Source organism: Castor canadensis, chromosome 1, assembly GCF_047511655.1.
Source record: "Castor canadensis chromosome 1, mCasCan1.hap1v2, whole genome shotgun sequence".
In the NCBI taxonomy this organism is placed as follows: Eukaryota; Metazoa; Chordata; class Mammalia; order Rodentia; family Castoridae; genus Castor; species Castor canadensis.
In genome coordinates this window covers 118,973,463-118,999,231 of record NC_133386.1, presented here as the reverse complement: position 1 = coordinate 118,999,231, position 25,769 = coordinate 118,973,463, and the positions used below count along the sequence as shown (strand labels likewise).

Below are 25,769 nucleotides of genomic sequence, written 5' to 3'. Positions count from 1 at the left end.
AGCCCCAGAATCCCTATGTTCATGAAACTTTGTTTTTCATTAGTGAGCAAGCAACAGAAAACACCAGGCAACCAACAAAAAAAACAGTCTTTGGCATGCTAGCATCTCATACAGCACTATTTCTCTCAAATGTAAAAGTAATATGCAATATACTGACTCCAAGACATAAGGGCGTGACACACATGAAATGCTTATACTAGTAAATTCTATATGCATATAGCCTGTTTCAATTTGAAGAAGATAAACTGAATACTTGGGTTAGAATAACATTGTTCCATGCATCTCAGAAAAATAAGTTCTCTATTTTCAGTGAATTCTATCATTGAACAGCACTCCAAAGGTCACTCAGTCTGCCCTTGCTTCCAGACAAAATGAGCCAAAACCGTTCCAGAAACTTGGTTGTTTATCCCTTTCTTAATGATCATTGAAGAAAGAGATTTCATAACCACATACTATGTAACACATTCCAGCCACTCTTAATCCCATGTCTGGATTCCTATTTATAACTATGAAGTAGACTTGAGGTTAAACAAATGTTCTTTTTCATAATATTGGGTATCCAAATAACTTGAATTATGTTGTCAGAAACAAATGATTTCTGGCTTAGAAGATGGCTATTTTTGTAAGAGCCTCCAAAAAGTCCTGAAATTACATCTAGTATTGAAAAATCAAAATAAAGTGTCATTAAAATCTTTATTTTTTTATTTATTCATTCATTTATTCATGTTGTTTTGAGACAGAGCCTCACTATATAGTCCAGGCTGGCTTCAAACTTGTGATCCTCCTACCTCAGCCTAAGGAGTGCTAATTCATCTTTTAATACTTCATAAAACATTTTAATGCAAACTGTGTCTATTTCAAAAGTGAATGGAAAGGAAATTTCTTTACTTCAGTCTGCTGTAAACTTACTTGCTAAGTGGTAAAGACAAAAATGGTATGTTCATCTAATAAGTGATATGTTCTTCTAAGAATGCTTTCCCTGTTCAAACTTCTACAATAATGCCACTCCTTTATTTCTATGTCTCATTAATCTGGCTTCTTTTCTTTATAGTTCTAATATTTTCTGAACTCTCTTTATGAATTTCTTATTGCTTTATGTTTTACTTGCCCATGTGAATGTAAGATTTTAAGGGCAGGAACTAGGTTTTCATCCACTGATGTATTCCCAATACCTGTAAAAATCAACTGGCATAGATGTACTAAAACATATTTGTTGTCTGAAAGAATGAATAGTTATATTTCTGATGAGGAAGTGGAGAAATGAAGGATGGTGGTGAATAACATTTAACAGAGGAAAAGGACAGAAGAATGAACAACTTTGATACTTCTTTCTGGAAGCCACAGACCACATATTGAGAATATCTGAAGTAGCTGCCTCATTAATTAGTACATTGACTTCCTTGAACAATGAGTAGAAGAATTCTATAAAGAAAGTATTTCACACAAAAAAGAGATATGTCTGAAATATTGGCAGTTCTCTATTTGGACTAATAAGGTGAACCAAAATGACATACATCAGGGTGTTGAGTATTGATGCAAATGGAGTTACTCCAATGCCTCCAGCCACACAAAGGCTAACCTCATAGTTCAGTGATTCCTCAAATGGACTTCCAAATGGACCATCAATGTATAGTCTGTGAAGAAGGCAGACAAAAGTTGGAAAAATGAAAATAAGTTAATTTTCTATAACATGTAACAAACACAGGAGTCCAGTTTCCCTAATAACTTAGGCCTTATTTCATTGTTTCTCATAGTGATAAGCTGCAAGGAGTATTAAATGTTGTTTATGAACTGTTGATAATAAAGCAAGTATATTTACCATCTAAGCTCACCTTTTCTGAGGAAAATATTAATTAAAGTATAGAGAAATGCAAAGTAGGTCCATGCTAGATAGGTAAGGACAAGTAAAGCTCTAATCATATTATATTATGATATTTGACCAAATGAAAATACCATTTGCTATGTCTAACTTCAAGAGTATGACCTTCAGAGGCAAGGTCTATAGCAGAATTATATACTTAACATTTACTATGTGACAGAGAAATAAATAGGAGGAAGGAAAATAGTCTAATACTGTTCCTCTTTTTTTCCTGGTTAAGTTTGTTAAGTATAGAAACAACTGAAGAAAAACTGGAATGGAAGGTTTACTTACTCTTCCTGTTCTTGTATGTGGGGAATGTGTGTATGTGTATGTGTATGTGTATGTGAGAGAGAGAGAGAGAGAGAGAGACTCCTTAACTGCAGTAGAAATGGCTAATTGTCCACTTAACAGCCACCTTCCCTTTTTTAGTAACAGAACATTAATTATATTCAGGCAAGCAAAGTATCCAGCCAAAATACCACATTTCTCAGATTCCACTCATCTATTTTGGTTGTGAGACAAAGTTTTGGCTAATGTGGTATAAATGGATCTGCAATTGGAACAACTGGAGTGTCCTTATAAGAAACTGTCTCAGCTGGATGTTTCATCTCTCTTCACCTCATCTTTACTTCTTCCTCTTTAATGCCTGAACTGTTCATTTTATGGTCAAAGTAGTCATTGCTGATCACTGTAGAATTACCATACTTCCTATGAACTCCCTCTTCCAAATATCTTTATATGAAAGACAAAATACTTATGTGTATAAGATACTGCCATTTTACAGTTTTTCATTATAAAAACAACTTCTTAGGAATTAGTAACTTTTTAAAAAAGTACATTTGTATAGCAAGCCTTTTAATGTACGTGTCATTTATAATTAGGAATGGGCTGGAGGTGTGGCTCAAGTGCCTGCTTGCAAGTGTGAAGCCCTGAATTCAAAGCCAGGTCCCGCCCCCCAAAATTTTATATATATATATATATGGGTGTGTGTGTTTGTATACATATATATGTGTGTATACATATATATATGTGTGTGTATATATATATAATTTTATATATATATACATATATATATATACACACACATATATACACATCCATATAGTTAGAAGCCATTATAACAGTAGACCAGTTAAGATTATGCATCTATGGGCTTAATTGTTCAATGCTTGCTAAATGTTTGCTAAATAAATTAATAAACAGACATTCCTTTGAACTCTGAACTCTATGGTATATAATCTGTGTTTTATAACTAGCAGCCATTGCTAATACATGGTTTTCTCTCTTTCACTCAAGAGATTATACTTCTAGGTTTTCGTGATCACATTGGGTCTTATAGCTAGTTCTTATAACCACTGGGTGGTAAACGGAAGCAATATTTGTCACTTCTGGAATGAAGCAGGAAACTATTATTTCCATGGGAACTAAAAGCCCCAAATCAAACCAGATGAGAGAAACAGACTGAACCTCTGAGTAATCAAAGACCTCTCAAAGCTGTCTTTGAGATCCACTGAACTCTCAGAAGACAATGCATGAACGAGAAATAAGTTTGCTTAGTGTTTCACCTCATTTTCAGGAATACGTCAAGGTTACTTAGCTACCGCAGAACTTAAATCATCATGCCTAGTGCATGTGTTATATACTTTAGTTTTAAAAGAGGAATGTGTAAGAGTGCTGGCTTTAAAAATCTATTTAAAATGATATTTCTTTGATCTCAAGACACAATAACCAAAGTTAAAATGCCTAATGTATTATTCTAAATATAGCAGAAATCAGAAAATCAGAAATCAGAAATCAGAAAATCAGAAATCAGCAAAATCAGAAAATACTGATAGATCGCATAATTATGACATGTAATTCTTATCACATCCATTTAATTCACATATTACAATGTACTCAATAATCATGTACATTGTGCCTATTATTTGTGTGATGCTATTTTTGACTCAATAATTAAACTGACAACATACCTACCCTAAAGAAATGTTGCATTGTTATCTGAAAACCATATTAAGTGGACTGAAGAACAAAATTAATTCAATACACTCATCTTTTAAAAGATGAAATCTTTTTTTTTTTACAGACATCAGTGATAGAATTGAATATTTCACCACCAAAAATGAGAGGAGTCATGAAAAACAACCCTTGTTACTACTTGTCTGTTTTCCGACCAACACACTCTCTTCATTTCCCTTTGGTATTTTGAAATAACCTTGAAAAAGAAGGTTAAAACTTAAGAGTTCTAGTCACTTACTAGGGCGGTGTGTGTGTGTGTGTGTGTGTGTGTGATAGACAGGTTACGTCCTCTCTAAATTTGATGTCCTTCATCTAGAAAAGGGTCAATGAGACGTGACACTAGAGAAAACCTGTTAAGAATTATAGACTGCCACAAAAATATCAGAGATTCTTTTTGTTAATGATAGTATGCCTCCATTAGGTCATCTGAGAGGTCCAGTATGGATAAAAGAAATGGACTAAGCTGTGTGAGATGGGAAATGCAGACAGCAATTTGGATTCATGGATCTTGGAGAATCAGTGCTTTTAATCCAAAATGTTTTTGTTAAAATTTAATTTTAACTGATACATTAAAACAAAAACTATACATATTGATAGGACATTGTGATATTTTGATATATGTTTACATTGTATAATTCTGATTTAAATCAGATTAATCATATCTCTCTCCTTAGGTATTTATCATTTCATTATGGTGAAACCATTCGGAATCCTTTAACTTTTGGAATATAGAACATATAATTGCTATCTACAGTCTCATTACTGTGCAATGGCCAGAACTTTTCACTCATATTTAACCGTAACTTAGTATCCATTGGTCAATCTTCCTTCTCCACTCCTCCCACTATTGTCCTCAACAACTGATAAATGCCATTTTACTTTTTTGCACAAGGTAAGACAAAAGTTTTCTTTTCTTGAATAAGAGCTGTAAACAAATTACTTACAGTTTATTATTTGGCAAAACCTAGTTTGTTCGGTTTTTTTTTAGGAAGACAGATAAAAGAAAATGACTTAAATTGTCTTATGAATGAAGACAAAATACTGTGCTTTTCATTTATGAGAAGTGACTTTATATAGTACCTCATCTGTACTATTCTCATTATGTGATGAGATAACAGAAATTATTTTGCAAGAACATAGTTCAGATAAACTTTACTTATTTTTAAATTTCAAATAATGACTAATGAAAAGATCCTTTAAGAAGGATTGTGAATCTCAGCGAATTCTAAAAAAGGGAGGGGTGGGCTTCTTCCCTGACCCAAACAAAAACACACACATTTTTATAAATTTTTCCTGGGAAAGCAAAATTCATGAATATTTTCTAAATTGGTTTAATTGTTTAATTAAAATTGAGTTGCTTAACCAGTTATATCAGATCTCCTCTCAATGGAGAAACTCATAAATTAATTCAACTATAATTTAATTCAACTACATTATAGTGAAAAGTATAACTGATAGTTCAAAAAATCCTGTCTACCAACACTTGCTACAAGACACACTGATACCATAACAAATTAAAATAGACTTTACTTAGACAACCTGAGGAGAAAGCTAGTCCTACTTTAAGAAAATACCTTTATTGAATTTTTTAAAAAGTAGATATTAATTATATCAGTATTTCCCAAACAAAATTTTATAGAACTATAATACAAGGGGGGGGGGAAAGTATGTTATGGTTAAATAAACTATGCTAACTAAATTAAAATTAAAAGTTGGCTTGATTTAAGATATCTGCAATATAAAACCTTCCAATTTTTGGAAGAAGTCATAGCAATTTACTCACTTAAGAAAAAAAAATACAGAACAATATTTCCCACTTTCTTACAATGGTAGCATCCCTGAGAGTCATTTTAGTCTAATTAGATCAAGCAGATGTTCTGGGTTGGGCTTCTAAGATCCACCTTCAAAGCAAGGCCAATTCAACCTCATGTGCTTTTCTCCTCTTCCTTCCCCTGCCTGGAGAAGGACAAATGACTGAAGCCCTCATTACAGAGGGATGAGAAGAGAGAGGCAGACACCCCAGATGTAACATGCTGACACTGTACCAATACCAGCTGCCATTTATCTTCATTTTCTTGTTACAAGAGAAAAATAAACACCCTTCAGGTTTGAGCACATGTACCTTTATATAGCTGAAGGCAAATGCACCTGGATAAAGCTTTTAACATGGAATCTAGAATATAGTAAACATTGAAAATTAATATGCTATTATTAATAAAGATTATAATTTATGTATATTAACTTAATGTTAACATAAATATATATTTTTGGAAAATTATTTGCTTTTCTTATCTTTATCAGCTTTTATTTCAAAGAATTCTTCATTAAAAAATAAAAAGTATCCCATGTTTATTTCAAAAACCTACAATAATGTATAAGTAAAATAGACACTCCTTATTGAACATTTCATTTAATCCAGGGCCTGTACATATTGTTCGATATATACCTTCACTCTTTAGTCACACAATTACTTTCACAGGAAAGAAAAATAGATCTCCATTTTATTGGAGAACTGAAATTCAAAAATATTAAGTATTTTTCTCAAGACCACATATAGATTAAGGGAAAGAACTTCTGCTAAGTTACTCATTAGTCTTCCTCCAAAGTTCATTTCCTTTATTAATCAGATATAAATCATTCCAGTCAATTGCCAATTAAGGATAATATATGAAAGCAAAAAACAAACAACAAAACAAAAACAAGATGGGGGAGGTTCCTGGGCCATCCATTATCGAACAATTCTTTCTTCATCTAGAGAAAAACAAAAGGGAAACCTGATTAACAGTTCCCCAGGAGAAGGCTGGTATTGCAGTTTCTCTCTCTTCTCAGGAGATAATCATATCGGTAAAAACAATAAAAAGTGGGAAGGAGTTTGAAAAACCTGAGATGGTCTTCAAAATCTTTCTACATAGAAAGATTCAGACACACACACTGGTTTGCGAATCCTTAAAGCAACACTACTTTAATCATAAGGTGTCAATGATGCTTTAATTTCTTGGAGGACTCATTAAAACATAGTGCTAGACTCTACCCCTAGACTTGCTATTCATGTCTTGGACAAAGTCTGAGATTTGTAGTTCTAACAACATCTCAGGTAATACTGATGTTACTGGTGGAGGTGAGCTCCCGCAGTGGTGGTTGTAAATATAGTGATCAGGGTAAGTCCTTAACATTTGAGTTGAAACTTGGTGAAGGAGGAGGGAGGATATAACTCATTAGTTAAGTCCTGAACTTGCTAGGAGGCCACGGTTGATCTCCATGAACCACATACACACAAGGAAAAAAAAATGAGAAAAGAAAAACAAAAGGGGTGAAGACATGGCTCAAGTGGTAGAGTGCCTGCGTAGGCCCTTAGTTTGAACCCTAGTACTGCAAAAAAAAAAAAAAGGCTTAGCGGTAGGTAGGTAGTGGTCCCCAAGGTTTGGACTCCACCACCAATATAATGAAAGAAAACTACCAGCAAAGGACTAAAAAAATCCCTGTAATTAACTTTTCTTTAGTACCTAGTACAACCTCTTGCATAAAATAAAACCAACATTGTTCAAACAACCACATTGACTGATGTCTATCTTTGGGAATTCTAAGGCATTACAAATGAAAGTCAGGATTCAATTTTCAGTCTGTAAGCTGAAAAATTCTTTGGCAAGGAACTCCCATAAAACAAGCATATTATCAGAATTATACTCCATATCCATTAGGAATTGAAACATTTAATGGCTTTTTTATCTGCCATTTAAAAAATGTTCATTTAAACTATATAATTCACAATCTGTTTCTGAGATCATGATTTAACTATGATAAAATTTCAGTTTTCTAGAGCTAAGAATATTCTTGAAGAGTTATAAATAACCTTATGTTCAAAGGAAGTAGTTTCAATCCAAGGACCTTGAAATGGGATTTCTAAGATTTTATTTCCTTTTTATTTTTAATACTGGGGATCAAACTTCACACATGCTAGGTAGGCACCCAACCAATGAACTACATCCTTAGCCCAGATTTTTAAGATTTTTAACAAAGGAAGAATTTCAGGACACTTTCTCTCTTAACTGACAACTTGACACAAAAAAAACCCACAAACATAAACGCCAGACCTAAAATTAACTGAATGTGAAAATATATATAACGGCTGGTACTGTGGAATGGGGTAGAATAAGGAGAGAAAATGGCTCTCAAAGGCACTAGGGTGAGAATAGCATGTGATTAACTGACCTCTTAGAAAGTACCCATTTCCACTTCAGTGTTTCACAGATTTAAACAACCTAACCTCCAGCTACAAGATTCTGCATGGCCAGTCTTGACCCGGTTCTTATCTGAGGCAGAGTGAGTGAGTTATTCTGCCACGCAGCACCAAGGCAACCTTGTTGCTTGACCTAACAAGCATCTTTACTTACCAGAATCTTGACAATGTCCATGGTGTCTCAGTTTCTGTAGAACTGTTTGATTTTAGTGGTCTATGTTGCTCTTGTAGTTCTAATGACAGAGTTTGGTATTTGTGAGTTACAGCCCAAGGGCTGGAACTTACTAGCTTCAAATACACCAGCTTTCTTCTCACATCTTGCTTGCCTCTTTTTGCAAATATCAACAGCATTGGGAGCCCTTATAATTACATCCCACACTCTGTAGTCAAAATGTTACTTTTTTCAAAAAATTTCCCTTGCTGCTAGGTATTAGAATTATCACCTACTACAAAAAGCCTAAATATAGCGATAAGAAGAGAGAATAACTCCTTAGCAAATGGCAATACTAAAATATTGTGCATACCGTGGTTATTCATAACTACTAGAATAGTCCCCGCTCCCACTGGCAGGAAGACAATAGAAAGGGTTCCTTCCTGGCTAATCACCCACCAAACAGATCCCATCTCTTGGAGGGACTCTGTTGGGAAGAACAATGCCCCCTCTGGCAGGATCTAGACTGGAGAAAAACACTTAAACAGCCCACAGTTGAGTCTGTCCCCTTATCCTGAGGTAAGACATCAGTTTGAGAAAAAGCAGAAAAGATCTGACAGTGAAGCAGCAAAGACTATGATGAAAATTCACATTTTTATAAGGCCAGATGCTTTATGTCATTTTATTTAAATATCACAATTCTGTACAAGGTAAAATTATGTCAGGTACTATGCATTCCTCAAAGCAACATGAGAAGAAAGACTATGGCCACTGTTTCCATTTGAAATAGAGGGGGGAAAAGGAGGGGGAAATAAAGGAAGGAGGGATGGAGGGAGAGAATAAAGGCAGAAAGGAAGGAGGAAGAGGAAAGGAGGAAAGAAAGGAAGGAGGGAGGGAGGGAGAGAAGGGAGGGAAGAAAGGAAGGAAGGAGGGAGGGAGAAAAGGAAGGAAGGAAGGAGGGGAAAGGAAGGGAAGGAGAGAGGAGGGAAGAGGAGGGGAGGGGAGGGGAGGGAAGGAGAGGGGAAGAAAACTGGTCATTTACTACCACTCATGCCCAGAATGTAACTTAAACGAAAAAGACTGAAGTCACCCCCAAATGCTGCCTTTGTCCATTTCTCTCCTCCTCGCTCATCTAGTCATATGGTCACTACATTCTGTTGATTGTGACTCCTAACATCCTAAGATACCCTTCTGATCTCCGGTGTGACTATTACCACAGTATGGATCTTTTATTTCTTTCTAACTGAATATAAAATTTGCCAGCTAGAGAATGTACTAGCTCCATGTGGTGTTTCGTGGTACTTTCTGGCTCCACAATAAATCTATGAAAATGTGGATTCAATTATCTTTCTCCTTTGCTTAAACCCTTTCATAGTTCTCCAGTGTCTTTACAACAAAGTACAATGGCAGCCCAGGCCTGTTCATGGACTCACCTCAGTTCTCCTTACACTTCCAGCCCTTGAGCTAGTGCATGGCTATGTGCACATGCATGTGAATACAAATGCAGTTTGTACCCACACATGGTTTTCAATGGCCCGTGTACATCCTCCATATTCTCTTATGCTTTTGTTTTTGCCTAGGAAACCTTTTCATCTAGTCAATTTTAATCAACAAGAAAACTAAGCTGCGTATAAATTATTTAGATGGGCAGTTTCTTTTGTCCCACAGAATTTAGTTCATTTCTCTACATGTAGGTCTCAACACATTGATATGATCTATTCACTAACCTCTGATTCTGGTCTTCTCCCTGAACTAGGTCCCTCAAAACCATATAATTATGCCCTAATCATTTTAAAATTCTTAGTAATTATGATTACTTCTGATGTGGAGTAAGTATTCAATAAATATTGATGGAGGAATGGAAAGATGGATGAATGAATGAGGCAATACAGCAAAATAAAGTTTAATTTGGGGGACAATGAGATCTTGGTTTGAGACCCAGCTGCACCCTGTGACTTTGCGTAAGAAATTTACTTGCTTGAATCTCAGTCCTCTATTATGCACAACTGGGGAAAAAGTACTGCCTATTCCTATAGGGAAATACTAAGAATTAAAAGAAATAAAGCACAATTCTGGGCTTATAGAGAGTACTCAATGTATATTATTATTATAAGTGAGAATAACATCTCTGTAATAAGTACATACTGAACAAAAATTATTGAAGGGAGTAAGGGTTTTTAGAAAAGGAACTGAAATTTTTATTAGGCAAGGGAAAAAGGAAGATAAGCTGGAAAACAGATGAAATCTGCAAAGGACATCTGAGGATTCACAGTTTAAGGGTATTACCCAATATTACCATTTAAAGCCACTTTTAAGCAGCCCATTGGAAATGAGACTGGGTTGTGACACTGTTTTTATGTTCCAAACAATCAAGGTTCTTCTTTGGCAGCAAACCAAGCCAAAGAACAGCTCTCAATTTTGTCATAAATAATATTCTTCTCTCTAAACACTTCTAATATTAGGTAGCTCAAAGAACTTGGTCTTTATGGAAACAAAGTAGAAATATTTTATTCCTGTATTTTCTCAATATTTTATACATATTTTGGATTAAATCTTCCAGGGCTACTGGGTTATGTTTAGTGGCTTAGTTGGTCAATACGGTTGCACTTTAAATATGAGCAAAATTATGCCAGATCTCCTCAGTCCCTTTTGTACAAAATTACTATATTATAAGGATAGTAATATAAGAATCCTCTAGTATAAATGGGTTAGAAACCTAAATCCTTTAGACTCAATAACAATAACACTAATAAGGAATGAACAGTAAAACTTGTTACTTTATCTTGATTTCTTTCCAACAAACCAATAAATCAGCATGTATTTTGTGTTAAATATACATTTCTTTTTTGTTGTTCCTTTCCATTCATCTTTTGCTTTCTGACAACTATCATACTTGTTCATATCTGAAAACTTACACAGAGCAATGTCTATAATTTTATATCCTGATGAAAAAATGGATGTCCCTGGCTTTGGCCAATGGATCAAATGGGAGCTCACAAATGTAAAAATGTGATTAATAAACACTGTTTTGTTTTTGAACAATGTTCCCCAGAACCATCATAGGTAACAATTTCCAAGTCACTTTCCCTTAAGGGAACTAACACTCTCTCTCTCTCTCTCTCTCTCTCTCTCTCTCACTCTCTCTCTCTCTCCCTTTTTCTCCCACCCCACTTCTCACACACATATGCATTTCAAAAGTTTAGAATAAAATTCATAATCTTTCCATGCATTGAATGTGTGTCCCCCTGCTCCCAAATTCATATGCTGAAATCCTAATGTGATGGTATTTGAAAACAGTGTCTTTAGAAGGTAATCAGGCCAGGAGAATGACGCTCTCATAATGGGACTAATGCCTTATAAGGAGACAGCTGGCCTCCTTTCTCTTCCCCACCATATGGGGACAATAAGCAGGCATTTACACACCCAGAAGAGCATCCTGACTAGCCACCTGATCTACCAGCACCTTGACCTCACACTTCTAACCTTCACAACTATAAAAAATATTATAGTTAAGTCACCCAGTTTATATTGATTCATTATATTGGCTCAAACTGAGTAAGACATTATCAGAAAAGTAACCAAAGGACAAGAAAGACATATGACAATACAGTTAACAAAACCATCATGAGAGAAACCATGTGACTCCCTCTTCAAGCACAGGAATCAGGTGGTCACTGAGCATAAGAGGCAGAAAAGTAGACATTGTCATTCTCTGCAAACACCAGTCACACACCCATCTCATCAGATATGTCCATGCTCCCATCAACACATACCTGCAGAACAACCCATGCATGCAAATCTACATAGGCACTTGTATGTCCCTGTGCATGTTATGAAGGGATTGGAAGATTATTGCTACAGATTAAACCTGGATTCATATCTGAAAAGATGCACAAGAAAGATAACTAGGAATGTATATTTGCTTTGTCATCAGAATTAATGTTATCAAAGCTAAGTATGAGGGGGAAAAATCCCCAGAAAAAAACCAAACTTCTATGAATACTTAAATAAATTGGCAAATCAAGGAATGAGTCATTTAACACAGTAATTGGCTTTGATTAAATATATATAAACTGAATTTTAATTTTTTAACTTGGTGACTTTCCTTTTTGTTTCAAACATTTGTGTGTTTCTTCTTTAGCTGGTTGCTACTAGAGAGGATACTCCAAGATTCCACAGGAAAAATCAAGTGTCCGGCATCCACCAGCCTTTAGGGAAGAGGATGTGGAAGAAAAGGCCTGGCATTTCCTTATCCTTTAGGAAGATGAAGGCACAGTCTCCTACACTTGTAACATCTAAGAGAAGAAAAGGCCTGTCCCTTAAGAAAGAGTCAGAAGGTGTTGGCAATAATGGCGCCAATAGGTTTCGGTTCTTACTGCACCCTTAAGCTTCTGTTTTCCAGGGTCACTGTCCTGCCTCCCAGGGTCACAGTCCTGCCTCAAGTCCAGCTTGAATCCTCCTCCTGCCCCAACCTCCAGTCAGCATGAACCATAAGATCCTAACCAATCAGATCATGCTGAGTCTCACTGAGGGGTATTTAAGCCCCTGCCCTTCTCTCTCTCTCTACCTTGGCTCTCTTGGCTCTCTCCCTCTCCCACCTGGCAACAAAGAATCTCTTGGCCAGATTGCTCCTCTCCACGTGGTCACTTTTGGGGCCTACATTACCAACATTTGGTGCCATGACTTGAATGGGGGCTCCCAACTAATCCTGGTGGGAATCCCATTCCGACCCACCCCACGACCACCCTGAGGACGTGACTGGCCAGGACTCATCCTCTCGATCGTCCTGCTTGCATCCAACACCGGACATTCTTTGGTGAGTCCACATACCCTTCTCAGACTCCCTTTGCGGTCTCTCCCTTTGTTGTCTCCAGGGTTTCCAAACACTCCCCTTGTTTGGCTATCTCTGGGCGGCTCAGGCGGTAGAGGGATTCCCTTCCTTGTTGGGCTTGGATCCATTTTGTCATGGGTCTCAGAGACCCATCGTCAAAAAGCCTGGGCCCAGGTGACCCATAGCCCTCGGCCCATCGGCAGCCTCGCAAACCACCTGAACTCAGTGACGACTGATTCTCATGTGTTTTGTGTTCTCTCGGATATTTGTGCTGCACGAGGACGCTCCACAGTGCATAATATCCTCCTCTCCCATTCCAGGACTGGGTCCCTCAAAATGGGTGCCTCTACATCTTCTCTGCCATCTTACACACCATTGAGATGCCTCCTCAATAATTTAGACACTTTGGGTTTGACCCCAGACGTAAAACCAAAAAATTTAATCCACTTTTGCACTCAAATCTGGCCCACTTATCCTTTAGACAACCAAAATCACTGGCCCCTTTTCGGGTTTTTAGATCCCAACCTTTTATGGGACATATAACTACTGTGAACAATCAGGAGGGACGATGGGGAGAGATTCCATTATGTCCAAGCCTTTTCGTACCTCCGTCTAAATCCGGCTCTCTGACTTCAAACCCTCCCTCTGCACTTTCTGTTCCCCTGCACAGATTCTATCAGCCTGTAAACCAGTTTCTAAATCAGCCAATTCCTCTCCAAACCTCCTCCTTCCCCACCTAAACAGACTTCTTGCACTGCTTACCATCCCTATCTCCTCCTATCTTCCTGAAAAACTTTCCCTATCATGGAGTTAAGCAAGCCACTCCTTGCCAATTCTGGCCTCAAGGCAGTTCCAGCTCTGAGAGAGCTCATGCTTTATTCAGTGACCAGAGAGTGGAGGTTTCATTTTGCTGAAAGCCTGCCAGTACCAATCAATGGGAGCAACCTGGAGACACAGGTGATGGCTAATCCCTTAAGCACGTGTCATGCCTCCAGGCTCTGCCTTCCCCTCCCTTACCTAAGATGTCAGCTCACCTTTCTGCCTCCTCCATGGTCTCACCACATGTCCTTTGTCTCTGTCTGCCTTCCCCTCCCTGGGCTTACTGGGACCCTGCCTCCCATGAAAAACCTGTAGCACAGTACCTTATGACTTAAGCTATTCCAACTAGTTTGCCAGGCCTCTTAGTCTAAAGTAACTTTAAGTCAGCCGCTTTACAAAAGCGCTTACAAAAACCTGCAGCTGCCATGCTCACGCTCTAACTCCGCCCCCACAAAGGGAGGAAGGAAAGCAAACAGGCGCACCTGTGCACAGAATGCCGGCTCCTGGACACAGCAAAAATACCTGCCATAGCTAGGAAAATCCATAGAGAGGACCCAACAAATCCTGGGCCGCCAGCCACACATGGCGATGGCTGCAGCCCGCCACCACTTCCCCTAGAATAAACGCGTGCAGAGTACACAGGAAGGGGGGAGGGGCGACAGGCCGCAGGGTCAGGCCTAGGCAGTCAGGGTCATTTGTCCCAGGTGTGTGTGGAGGGAGTGGCCTTGCACAAGTCCTGCTCCTAGCCCCACCTCACACCTCAGGGCATCAGACCCTTGTAAGTCAATTGTTAGCTCAAGGTTATAGTTCCAGAAATAACTAAATAGACATTACTGTGGTCTCTAAATTACTCATTTAGAATTTTCTATACCTTTGGCCTCAGCATAAATTTTTCCCCTGAAATGCCCTCTGAATGCCCTTCTCTAACTTTACAAATGATTTCTTTGTAAAAAAAAGGTAGGCTTTATTAAAGAGGCTGCCTGCTGTTAGCTAAAAGACAGGATCCTAACGTTTTGTTCTTTCTAGATGGGATCTGCATCTTCCAGTCTTTGGCTGGTAGATGTTGGAAGCTTTGTACTGAGGCCTGGCCTCAACATGCCTTGGGTGACCAAGAGAAGTGGCCTTCACAGGGTTCCTTAAATTACAATACCATACTCCAATTAGACCTTTTCTATAAAAGTAAAAAAAAAAAAAAGTAAACTGAGGTCCCCTATACAAATTTCTCTCATTAGAAAAGCAATGGGTTCGGGCCCAGGCCACTCAGGTTGGAAATGATTATATGACTCAAGCAGTAGAGTGCTGCTTTACAAGCATAAAGTCCTGAGTTCAAGCCCAGTACAGCCAAAGTAAAAAAAAATAATAATAATATTTGGAGCTGAGGAAGTAGCTCAATGGGAGAATGTCTGCCCAGCATGAGCAAAGCCCTGGGTTCAATTCCCCAGCATTACTTAAAAAAAAAAAAATGGTAAAGAAGTGGCATTAATGTCACTTCAGCCATCTCATAGTGGAAAAACATAGTTTAACCTAGACCAGATCCCTCATTCTTCAAGTGAGGAAACTGAGACCCAGAACAGTTCAGAGACTTGCTCTCCAGAGTGTCAGGTGTCAATGTAAAATAACAACTTTACTTTACAGCAACAACTTAAAAAAAAATCCTCTTAACTTTCTACAGCATCTTAAGGACGCTATCACAAAGCATACCATGGACACAGAGTCACAGGTGAGAGAGGTTCTCCTCAAGATAAATTTCTAACAGTCAGTCCCAGATATTTGTTAAAAAACTCAGACTGTGGCTGAAGGGAAAAGTCACTGAACCAAGTAATACAGCTAGCAATGTCTGTATTTATGGCTACGTCTGTATGTCCGGGACCTTACTAACAGGAGAGAAAAAGATAAGAGACACCATAGCCTCATTGCTGCTCTAGAGAGGGCCCCACCTGACTGGGGCCTGTATCCTGAACTTGCTACCATGGTGGACAGGAGGGGCACTTCTGCAGAGAATGCTTAAAGGGGAACAGCCCAGGAGACAGCCCCGCCCCCAACTGGGACCCTGCCCTCTGCAAGGGCAACCACTGGAGGTCTAAGTGCCCCCACCTGCAGATGGAAGGCGAGGTGCCACCTCCTATAGATTAATGGGTCCAAGCCTACTGGCCACACACCATTTCTTGGCATCAATGTTAAGGAGCCATAATGGCAGAAAAACAAAAGGTCATTTTTCTCCTAGACAGTGGAGTCTGTTTCTCTGCTTTACCTTTTTCTCCTGGTCCCCGGTCCAATAACAAAAGTTATCATTCAGGGCAAATCTGGCTAGCCCCTAGAGCGCTAGTTTACCTGGCCTCTGGCCTGCTCTTGGGGAGAACTCCTCTTCTGTCACTCTTTCCCCATAGTACCTGAAACTCCAGTGTCCCTGCTGGGACAGGATTTACTATCTCAATTAAAGTTCAAATTCTCCTCCCCCCAGGCAGCTATCTCTGCTGCCCCCTCCTTCAGGAACAAAGAGATTCCACAGTGTGGACTGATGAGTTGAGTGTAGTGTGAGCCAGGACAGCCCTCCCTATTCAAATAAAACTCAAAAATCCCTCACAGTTTTCACACCAAAAACAATATCCCCTCAAGCCTGAGGGATGATAAGGCCTTATGCCTATCATAAATTCCTTAAAACAACAAGGGCTACTAATCAGTTGCTCCAGCCCCTAAAATAAATCTAAAACTCTTAAAAAAGTTAATTTTAAAATACAAGTTACAAAGTAAACAACTGGAAAGGATATAGATAGGTAATAAATGTATATTTTGAGAAGTTAAAGAAAAAAGGAATGGGTTTTTGGATGAGAAGGGATTTTGTAAAGAAGGGTCTGTCCTAAAGATTGTTTCAAATAGGAAAGATAAGGACAAACCATCAAAGGGTTTAGTATGTTGTACAAAGGTCTAAGTAAGTTTTAAAAGTGCATAATAAAAAACTTTGATGTGTGATAAAGTTAAAGTTGAATATAATCTAAGAGTTGGCTAAAAGAGTTTTAGGGTCATGTCAAACTAAAATCAAATCCTCTATGTCTATGAAATAACAAGGTTATCTTAATATTGTTCTGCTCTGAGTAACATCTACAAAAAACCATTACAGAGAAAGATTTTATCAAAGAAATTATTTGTGTTTTCTGCTGATCTTGTCAAGCTTTAAGTACTACTAAATCAGAGTTCATTTATATATTTGCTTATGTGTCTTAAATGACCACCTTGTAACAGTGTTATCTGAATATGGTACAAACATTTAAAAGGTTAAAACTGTCAATTTATATAAAATAATGAGCTAAAGCTCTCTTTTATCCAAGAGTATTACATTTAAATCCTGACAGCCCCTGCCTCCCACAGGTCACCTACCTAGGTGTGGCCTTAAAGGGACAGACTCACTCCCTGAGTCTTAAATGCATCAACCCAATCTTCCATTTCCCAACCCCCATACCATAAGACAGCTTACAGCTTTCCTGGCAGTTACAGGATTTTGCAGAATTTAGATCCCTAGGTATGCAGTCCCTGAACAGACACCTTTTTATGCTCCTCCTAATATTCCTCTTTGGGTCTTAGATAATGTATGGCCACCCATTTCTCTTAGAAAAACTTGCCTCCAACAGACTCTGCTCCTCTGGCTGACTACCTGCCTTCTCAGGGAACTTCTCAGAGAGCATGCAAACCAGATCCTGCCCCACTCTATAACAATTTCTGTTAAACCAGGGCATCTTGTTCTCCAAAAGGATCTTCTACCCTCTCCATTGGGACTTCGATGGACCTGCCCTCATCTGGTCATTCTCATGACACCCACTGCTGTCAAGCTCAATGGGTTCCCCAATGGCGGCACCTCTCCAGAAACAATTAGAAAATGGAGAAGGGAATTGGAGGACTCTTGAAATTGTCTAGGGAACAACATTTCACAGTGGTTCTCCTGGCAATGCCCATCCTGATGCCTATGTTCTTGCTCTCCTATTCTTAAGCTTCCTCCCCTGTATCATACTACATGTCTGCTATTGCTAATCAAAAGTTTAACCAGTTGCACCTCCAGGGATACCAACGTCTCCAAAACGCCAGGATAGTTGGCTGATACCCACCATGCAGAGGTCGGAGGATTGGCTTGAGACTTTATGACCTATGGCTACAAGGGACCTTCATCAACTTCAGGGAGGAGGAAATCTTCATTTTTGGAGCCTGGGTGTATGCCATCGTGAGGCTCAGCACCCCAACATTGTCTGCCAACTGACCCTCCCTTCCCCTACGCTGCCCCTTGCCAGCTCGAAGAAGCCAGAGCAAGCACAACGCCCCCTTCCTTAACAAACAAAAAAGGGAGGAATGTTGGCAATAATGGCACTGATAGGTTTCAGTTCTTCCTGCACCCTTAAGCTTTTGTTTTCCAGGGTCACGGTCCTGCCTCAAGTCCAGCTTGAACCCTCCTTCTGCCCCAACCTCCAATCAGCATGAACCATAAGATCCTAACCAATCAGATCATGCTGAGTCCCACTGAAGGGTATTTAAGCCCTTGCCCTTCCTGGTTCTCTCTCTTGGCTCTCAGCTCTCTCCCTCTCCTACCCGGCAATAAAGAATCTCTTGGCCAGATCACTCCTCTCCACGTGGTCACTTTTGGGGCCTACATTTCCAACAGAAGGTTTCACTTCCCACAGTTATCAATGGTAAAGAGGAATAAATAGAAATTGTTAAAATCATATCCAGCATGTGATTATTTCGATAGCCAATTGTTACAATATGAATGACGCTTTTCATTTAAAGGATAGAAAACAGGAAACCAGGAGGATCACCACAAAATATCTGTTTCTGTTGCTGCAGGATCAAGCAAAAGTGAAGCATAAGACACTTAGGCAACAGGTTATTGTTGGCACCTGGCAGTAACTCTGCAGTCACAGCTGGGTTGCACTCAGAAGTAAGTCTTCCTCCTCTGAACCATCTGTGAAAAGCCCAAGATCTTACATTGCAGGAGATGCCCTTGTTGGCTCAGTTAGTAAAAATTCCAAAAAAGACTTCATTTTTGTCTTTGCCTGCTCAAATCCCTTTCAGTACTATGGCCCCTTCCCTTCTCAATACCCAGCCAACTTGTGTTGCTTACTTGGGGTAATTTCTAGATTGAATGAAGGGCAGAATTTCAGAGCCTTGATCTGATGGAGGAAGTAGTAAATCTCGGAATCGTTCTGTCAAAAGAAAAATAAATACCAAGTTGTGAAAAAAAAGTCATGAAAACAATTTCAAAATAGAACTGACAATATATCCTTTCTTATAAATTTACCCACCATTTATATACTACAAAATATATGTCCATTTTTCCTCAATGGCTACATGTATATGATTAAATTGTATACCCTTGCAAATATAAAAACAGCAAGCATTCTTTAATATGGACTAAAAAATCTTATACTTCAAAGTTAGGGAAAACATGTGTGACTAATAAACATACCAAAAGATGCACGGTCACAATACTAACCTTGATAATGATTAAAACTGTACACAATTAAATAACTTTTATATTACATAGTATTCACTTGTCAGAAATCAGTCTTCTAAGATCAAGGGTTAGAGAGGTGTGGATCAAATAAGTTCTTATACATTGTTGATAGGAATGAGAATTGGCACAATAGCTTTGAAAATAATGTAGTATTATCTTTTAGGTTGAACTTCACACAAACTATGGCCCAGTATTTCTAATTCCAAGCATATAATCTGTAACAAATTTCACAGGTCTAAGACAGAAGTAAAAAGACAATGATAACAGTATTGTTCATAACAACATAAATGGAAACAACTCAAATTCCCAACTGATGTGAGAGTAGACCATTTGTGCTATATTCATACAATTAAATACTAACTAAAGTCAAACTGAATGTTTCAGTTACAAATATGACGTTGGGTGGAAAAAACTCAAAAATATTTTGAGTTAAAAGTACTAAGTAATATATTATTTACTATATGACATGTGAAACAAAGTAAACTAATGAAAACAAGAATGAAACATATAATTCAGGATAGTCGTTACCTTTCAGGAGGGGTAGAGGGACGAAATAGAGAAACAAAACAGTAGGTATAGGTAATTGCTACTGTTTTGTATGTATTAATTATAGCATCATTAATGAAAATGAATGATTCTCCTCAAGAATCAAATAATGACAGTAGGCCATAAACTAAGGAATTTGGATTACTAAAATTCAGAGCATATTCGGTTCATAATGAAGGAGAGAAGGAGAGAATAAGAGAGTGAGGGAAAGGGGAAAAGGAAAGCAAAGAAAGGACAAAGGTGGATGTGGAAGAATTCTCAGTGCTGCCTTGAGAATATTTATATTGTATAGCTATCTACATTGCACAGAGCAATCTATCTACTCTAATCCTGTTCCCATATTTCAAAGAGTAGACATTTATTTTCTTCAGTTATCCTTATGGGGCAGCTTCCCTATACCCTAAATTGTTCTTTCTCTTCCTGCCAAATTTGTAATGAGTGGCCCTGCTATATATTCCTAGTCTACCCTGAGCTTATGCTTTCACAGAATTCATCACGTTATGTTTTTTTGTTATACACATTTGTCTATCCACTGCTCATTCTTCCTCTAGTAGTATTGCCACGAGGATGCAGAACTTTACCTGACACACATTAAGATGCTAGTTAAATATTTGTTGACAGAACTTTTCAACTTCCATTTTCACTGAACAGAGAAAACTGTTTATGAAGGGTAAATCATTATGACTCTTAGGAGAGACAAGCTGGTCCTACATCAACCAGAACAAGCAAGGAAACCTAAACTCTAACTTGACAGTCACACAATTAAGCTGAGGTAGAGTGCAAAACTAAAACTCACAAGCTGCAGTAAATCCAACACTAACTGATGATGAGCAATTTCCACCAAATACTAAAAATGTACACTTGATGATAGTTGCTATTTCCCAGCTACTGAAAAACTTGATGCCAAATCATTTGTGAGCAGAGTGATCACAAAATATTACTTGGGAAATATTATTTTGTCTTCATGTTTATTAAAATATATTTAACTGGCTTCTATTCTGGTTTTTGTTTTCCCTACCCTTGACAGTTTTTTACAATACACTTGGTGATGTAGTAGAAAGATACAAAATAGAGGTGGTTTCATGTGGTTATACTGTAAAGCCTAGAGATAAAAAACACAATATTTTTTCCTATTTTTATACTTACACATTAATTTAAATTCATATTTTTAAAATTAAATTGTTATTGATGTTACTGCCCTTTTAATTGATAAAATAAACATTCATTTCAATAAAATAACTGGTAAATTCTGATGATATATGACCCCTCTTTGTCATTTACTTCCCAATTTTTATGGCATCTGATAGAGTAATAATGTCATCATTTTGTGAATGGGGGGGAGTGGCCATTTTATCCTCAGGCCTCACTTCTTGGGAAATGGAGCCACCCCCAGGCAGCTCCACCCTTAACAGAAATCCCTGCTCTAAGACAGCTCCACCCCTAAGGAAGACTCCCATCCACATGCTAACTTCCTCAAGCTCCCTCTTCTATAAAAGCCACACCTGGTCCAGAGTCAAGCACTGCGCCATCTTTCCCCGGCCAGCCTGGCGGTTCGAGCCTGTCACTAAACCTTGCTCTTGGACGTGAGACTTTTCTCATGAGCTTTCTTTGCAAGCGGTGTTTTTCCTAACAGCATCCACTAAATGGGTGATTTGCAGTCTTTTATCCCTTTCCATTTTTTTCCACTTAGCCCCTTCCTAAAATAGGTGTTAAGAATTAAATCAAAACCCAGCAGCAAGCCAGAACTTGAAGATACTAAGTAAAGAACTATTTAGTCAAATAGCTATACAGGATATGATAAATTTGGGAACTAAAAGTATAAATTAAGATTTACTGAATTTATTTTCCAACCTGTTTAAAAGCAAACAAAAATCAGAATTCTTAATGCATACAACCATAATATAATGCATAATTTCCCCAGCAATAGGTTTGCCTCATTTTACATAATCTCCAAAGACATTTGATTATAAACCTTAAGGAAAAACCTCTAGATATATTGACATGATTAAAAGCATACACTCAGAACAAATACAACATAAAAAAGATCACTTATAAACCCATCCCAACTGTGAGATTTTTAAGTAATACTTCTACATTTGAAATATCCTTTAATATGAGTATAATAAATGCAAAGAATACTAAATGAACATAATGAAAATGGGTCTTTTTTTTGGTGGTACTGGGGCTTGAACTCAGTGCTTGCAAAGCAGGTGCTCTACCACTTGAGCTGTACCTCTGGTCTGAATACAAGCTCTTTGAATATCTATCATGACTAGAAACAGTTCACATATACAGAAACAGAAAAAATATACAGTAAACTGAAAGTTATGTCCATTTTCAAATTTATATTTTCATCATTATATTCATAAATGTGTAAAATTGTTTTACCCCATGAAGATATGTTGATTTTTTTCTTTATTAGAATAAAGATGAAAAAAAAAACTATCACTAGAAAAATTTAACTAAATACAAAATTATTTGTGGTTCATCTATTAGTTCCTCTTTAGTGTCTCAGATTTCTATCAGTGATTTAATTAGCATCCTATTCAATCTGATTCTAGAGAAAAGATTAAAATAATTTGACTTCTGCTTTGTTCAGAAACAAAAACTGTGAATCATTACTACTTCTTCTGCAACAAAATGTCAAACTGGATGATCTGCTTTCTCAGCAGGCCCAAATTACTTCTTAAGAAAATGGCACAGTTATCCAATCCAGAGCTCAGTCTTTCACAGGTCTTCTTAGAACAATTTCATTAAAGAAAATGAGGATTTTCTACAAACTGCTATTGTAATGAGCTAATGATTATAAAATGTCTGCTCATGATTTTCTACCAGTAGGGGATATATGTTAATTAACACAAGCTTTTGTAGACTCTCACCTACTCTTTCTTTCTCTCATTCAGTCAACAAAAAGATTCAGAGGCAATCAGACCTTGTCTGGACAGTTAGTTGTGAGATGATATACATAATTATTCAAAAACAAAGATGACTTTGTAAATGCTACAATGTACCCACACCCAGGACAACAATAAAAACAAAAACAAAGATGAGAACAATAAAATACTCTTTCCAATTCTAATTGACATGTTTTGGTACATTTACTGTGACCCAATTTCATCTCCTCCTCTGTGGAAAATGGCCAATCTTCTAATTATCCCCCAAATGCAGACTATACCAAATGCACTACAGAAAAGAAAAAAGGAAAAGAAAGGAATTTAAGAGGGAAAAAGTGATGTTAATGAATGCTATTGCTTTATAAACTAAAAGTCCTTTGCATCTAAGAATGTGATCACAGACACCTAATTAGTTTCTTCACTAGCATTCTAAGAAAGACCTGCATGCTGGGAGGATTCTGTCAGACAGGTTTTACCAACTTCAAGTCATTGTTTTCCTGGAGGTGATCCTTTATCCTACTTGCCTCTTTACTGTCTACAATATGAAAATAAGTACTTCTTCTACATTGAGTATGAGACTATCCTGGGCAATTGAAAAAATCAGGTAAAACATCACTAAAAGGTACAGAATTGCCATAAAAAATGAAAAGTTCTTTACCTTTTTATTAACAAAATTTTTCTTTCTTTTAATTCTCATATCGCACTAAATTTGCCAGTTTCAATTTTTTTTTCAAAACCCATCAAAATGAAATCTTTAAATGACATAAAACAGCCCCATGAAAGACTTAATCTTAGTTTTAAAATAACTTGAATAAACTGGACATAATAGTCCATACCTGTAATCCCAATAAATACCTGGGAGGTTGAGGTAGGAGGATTTGCAAAGTAGGAGTTACTGGAAAAAATGGCCCTGAAAATTACCTCAGTCCTTGCATGCAGCAGGGCAGGAGAAGAATTCAAGAAAAATGCAAAGATTCAATAAAATAGTAAAGTTTAATGCTTTCAACAGACTGAAAGTGGGTTGTCTCTAGAGAGAGAACAATGGGGTCTGTGGAGGGGTGTGGAAAGAAAGAGAGAGAAACATTTCCTGTTCCCCACACAGGAAATGGGAGCAAAAACTCAAAATGGTGGTTTTCATCTCTCAGTCTTATAGTGGAGAGCTGGGGGAATACATGTGGTCAAAGGTAATGGCTGAAATGGCTGTAAAGCAGGGAAGGGTCATTTTGGTCTCTAGGATGATTTAATTGATTTGGGTCATTGTCTTGTTAAGAGACACATTGAGTAATCTACTAGTTCTGCTCTAATTGATGGGGGCAATTTTGGTTAGAAATTTCTAAACTTTGCTTTACCTAGCTCTTAGGGTGTGGATTACTAAACACTGAATTAGTCTTTAGGATAGTAGCTGTAATAGCCCCTGGGCTCTGGCTACCTGATCTTAAATAGAGATTAGTGGGGTTGAGAGGTTGTGGCCACTTGTGGCCACTGCTTATGTCTAACTGTTACTTATTGTTAGGAAAAAACGCCGCTCTCAAAGAAAGCTCACGAGAAAACTCACGTACATAGAGCAAAGTTTAATGGCAGGCCCAAACTGCCAGAATGGCCAGGAAAAAGATGGCACAGCCCCGAGCCTGGGCGAGCAGTGGCTTCTATAGAAGGGGGAGGGTAAGGAAGTTAGCGCATGTGCAGTAGTCTCTGGTAGGGGTGGGGCTGTCTTAGAGCACAGGAATTTGTTTAAGGGCAGGGCTGCCATTTTGGCTGATTCACAAAATGGTGACATTATTGTTCTATCATTCCCCCATTTTTTCTTTAATAATGATGAGGGTAGGGGCTGATGATCAGGAATTGGGGTGAAGCATCGATCTCTTTGGCTGCTTCCTGCTGGCAGGGGGTGTTGTATGAGGCAAGATCCTCAGGCTCCTGAGTCCCGGTGGGGACACTCATAGCAGTCCCCTAGACAGTTTTGGAGAGGTTGGTATACCTGGAGGTACAACTGGTTAAATTTTTGATTAGCAATAGCAGACATGTATGATACAAGGGAGGAAGCTTAAGAATAGGAGAGCAAGAACATAGGCATTAGGATGGGCATTGCCAGGAGAACCACTGTGAAGTTTCTCATTATGCACCTTTAAAACTTACTTAGATCTTTATATAACATACTAAACCCTTTGATGGCTTGTTTTGATCCCTCCTATTTGAAACAATCTTTAGGATAAAACCTTTTTTTAAAAATCCCTTCTCATCCAAAAAAAAATTCATTTTTCCTTTAACTTCTCAAAATATACATTTATTACCTATGTATATCCTTTCCAGTTGTTTACTTTGTAACTTGTATTTTAAAATTAACTTTCATAAGAATTTTAAATTTATTATAGGGGCTGGAGCAACTAATTAGTAGCCCTTGTTGTTTTTAGGAATAGGCATAAGGCCTTATCATCCCTCAGGCTTGAGATTTTGTTTTTGGTGTGGAAACTGTGAGGGATTTTTGAGTTTTATTTGAATAGGGAGGGCCGTCCTGGCTCACCCTACACTCATCTCATCAGGCCACACTGTGGAATCTCTTTGTTCCTGAAGGAGGGGGCAGCAGATAGCTGCCTGGGGGGAGGAGAATTTGAGCCTTTAATTGAGATAGTAATTCCTGTCCCAGCAGGGATACTGGTACTATGGGGAAAAAGTGACAGAAGAGGAGGTCTCCCCAAGAGCAGGCCAGAGGCCAGGTAAACTAGTGCTCTAGGGTCTAGCCAGATTTGTCCAGAACGGTAACTTTTGTCATTGGACCAGGGACCAGGAGAAAAAGGTAAAACAGAGAAACAGGCTCCAGTGTCTAGGAGGAAAATAACCTTTTGTTTTTCTGCCATTATGGCTCCGCAACATTGATGCCAAGAAGTGAAGTGTGGACAGGAGGCTTGGACCCATCAAT

General features: G+C 37.9%; 1 protein-coding gene across 3 annotated transcripts in view; it reads right to left on the bottom strand.

Annotated features, from left to right (window-relative positions):
* Positions 1-25,769, bottom strand: part of Nox4 (NADPH oxidase 4) — a 189,878-nt gene that overhangs the window by 26,534 nt on the left and 137,575 nt on the right. For all 3 annotated transcript variants that reach the window (XM_074081424.1, XM_074081427.1, XM_074081434.1), the window contains 2 exons: positions 19,020-19,101; positions 1,515-1,634 (listed from right to left, as the gene is read on the bottom strand). In XM_074081424.1, coding sequence (XP_073937525.1) covers positions 1,515-1,634; positions 19,020-19,101 — 202 coding nt within the window. The remainder of the gene's footprint in view (positions 1-1,514; positions 1,635-19,019; positions 19,102-25,769) is intronic.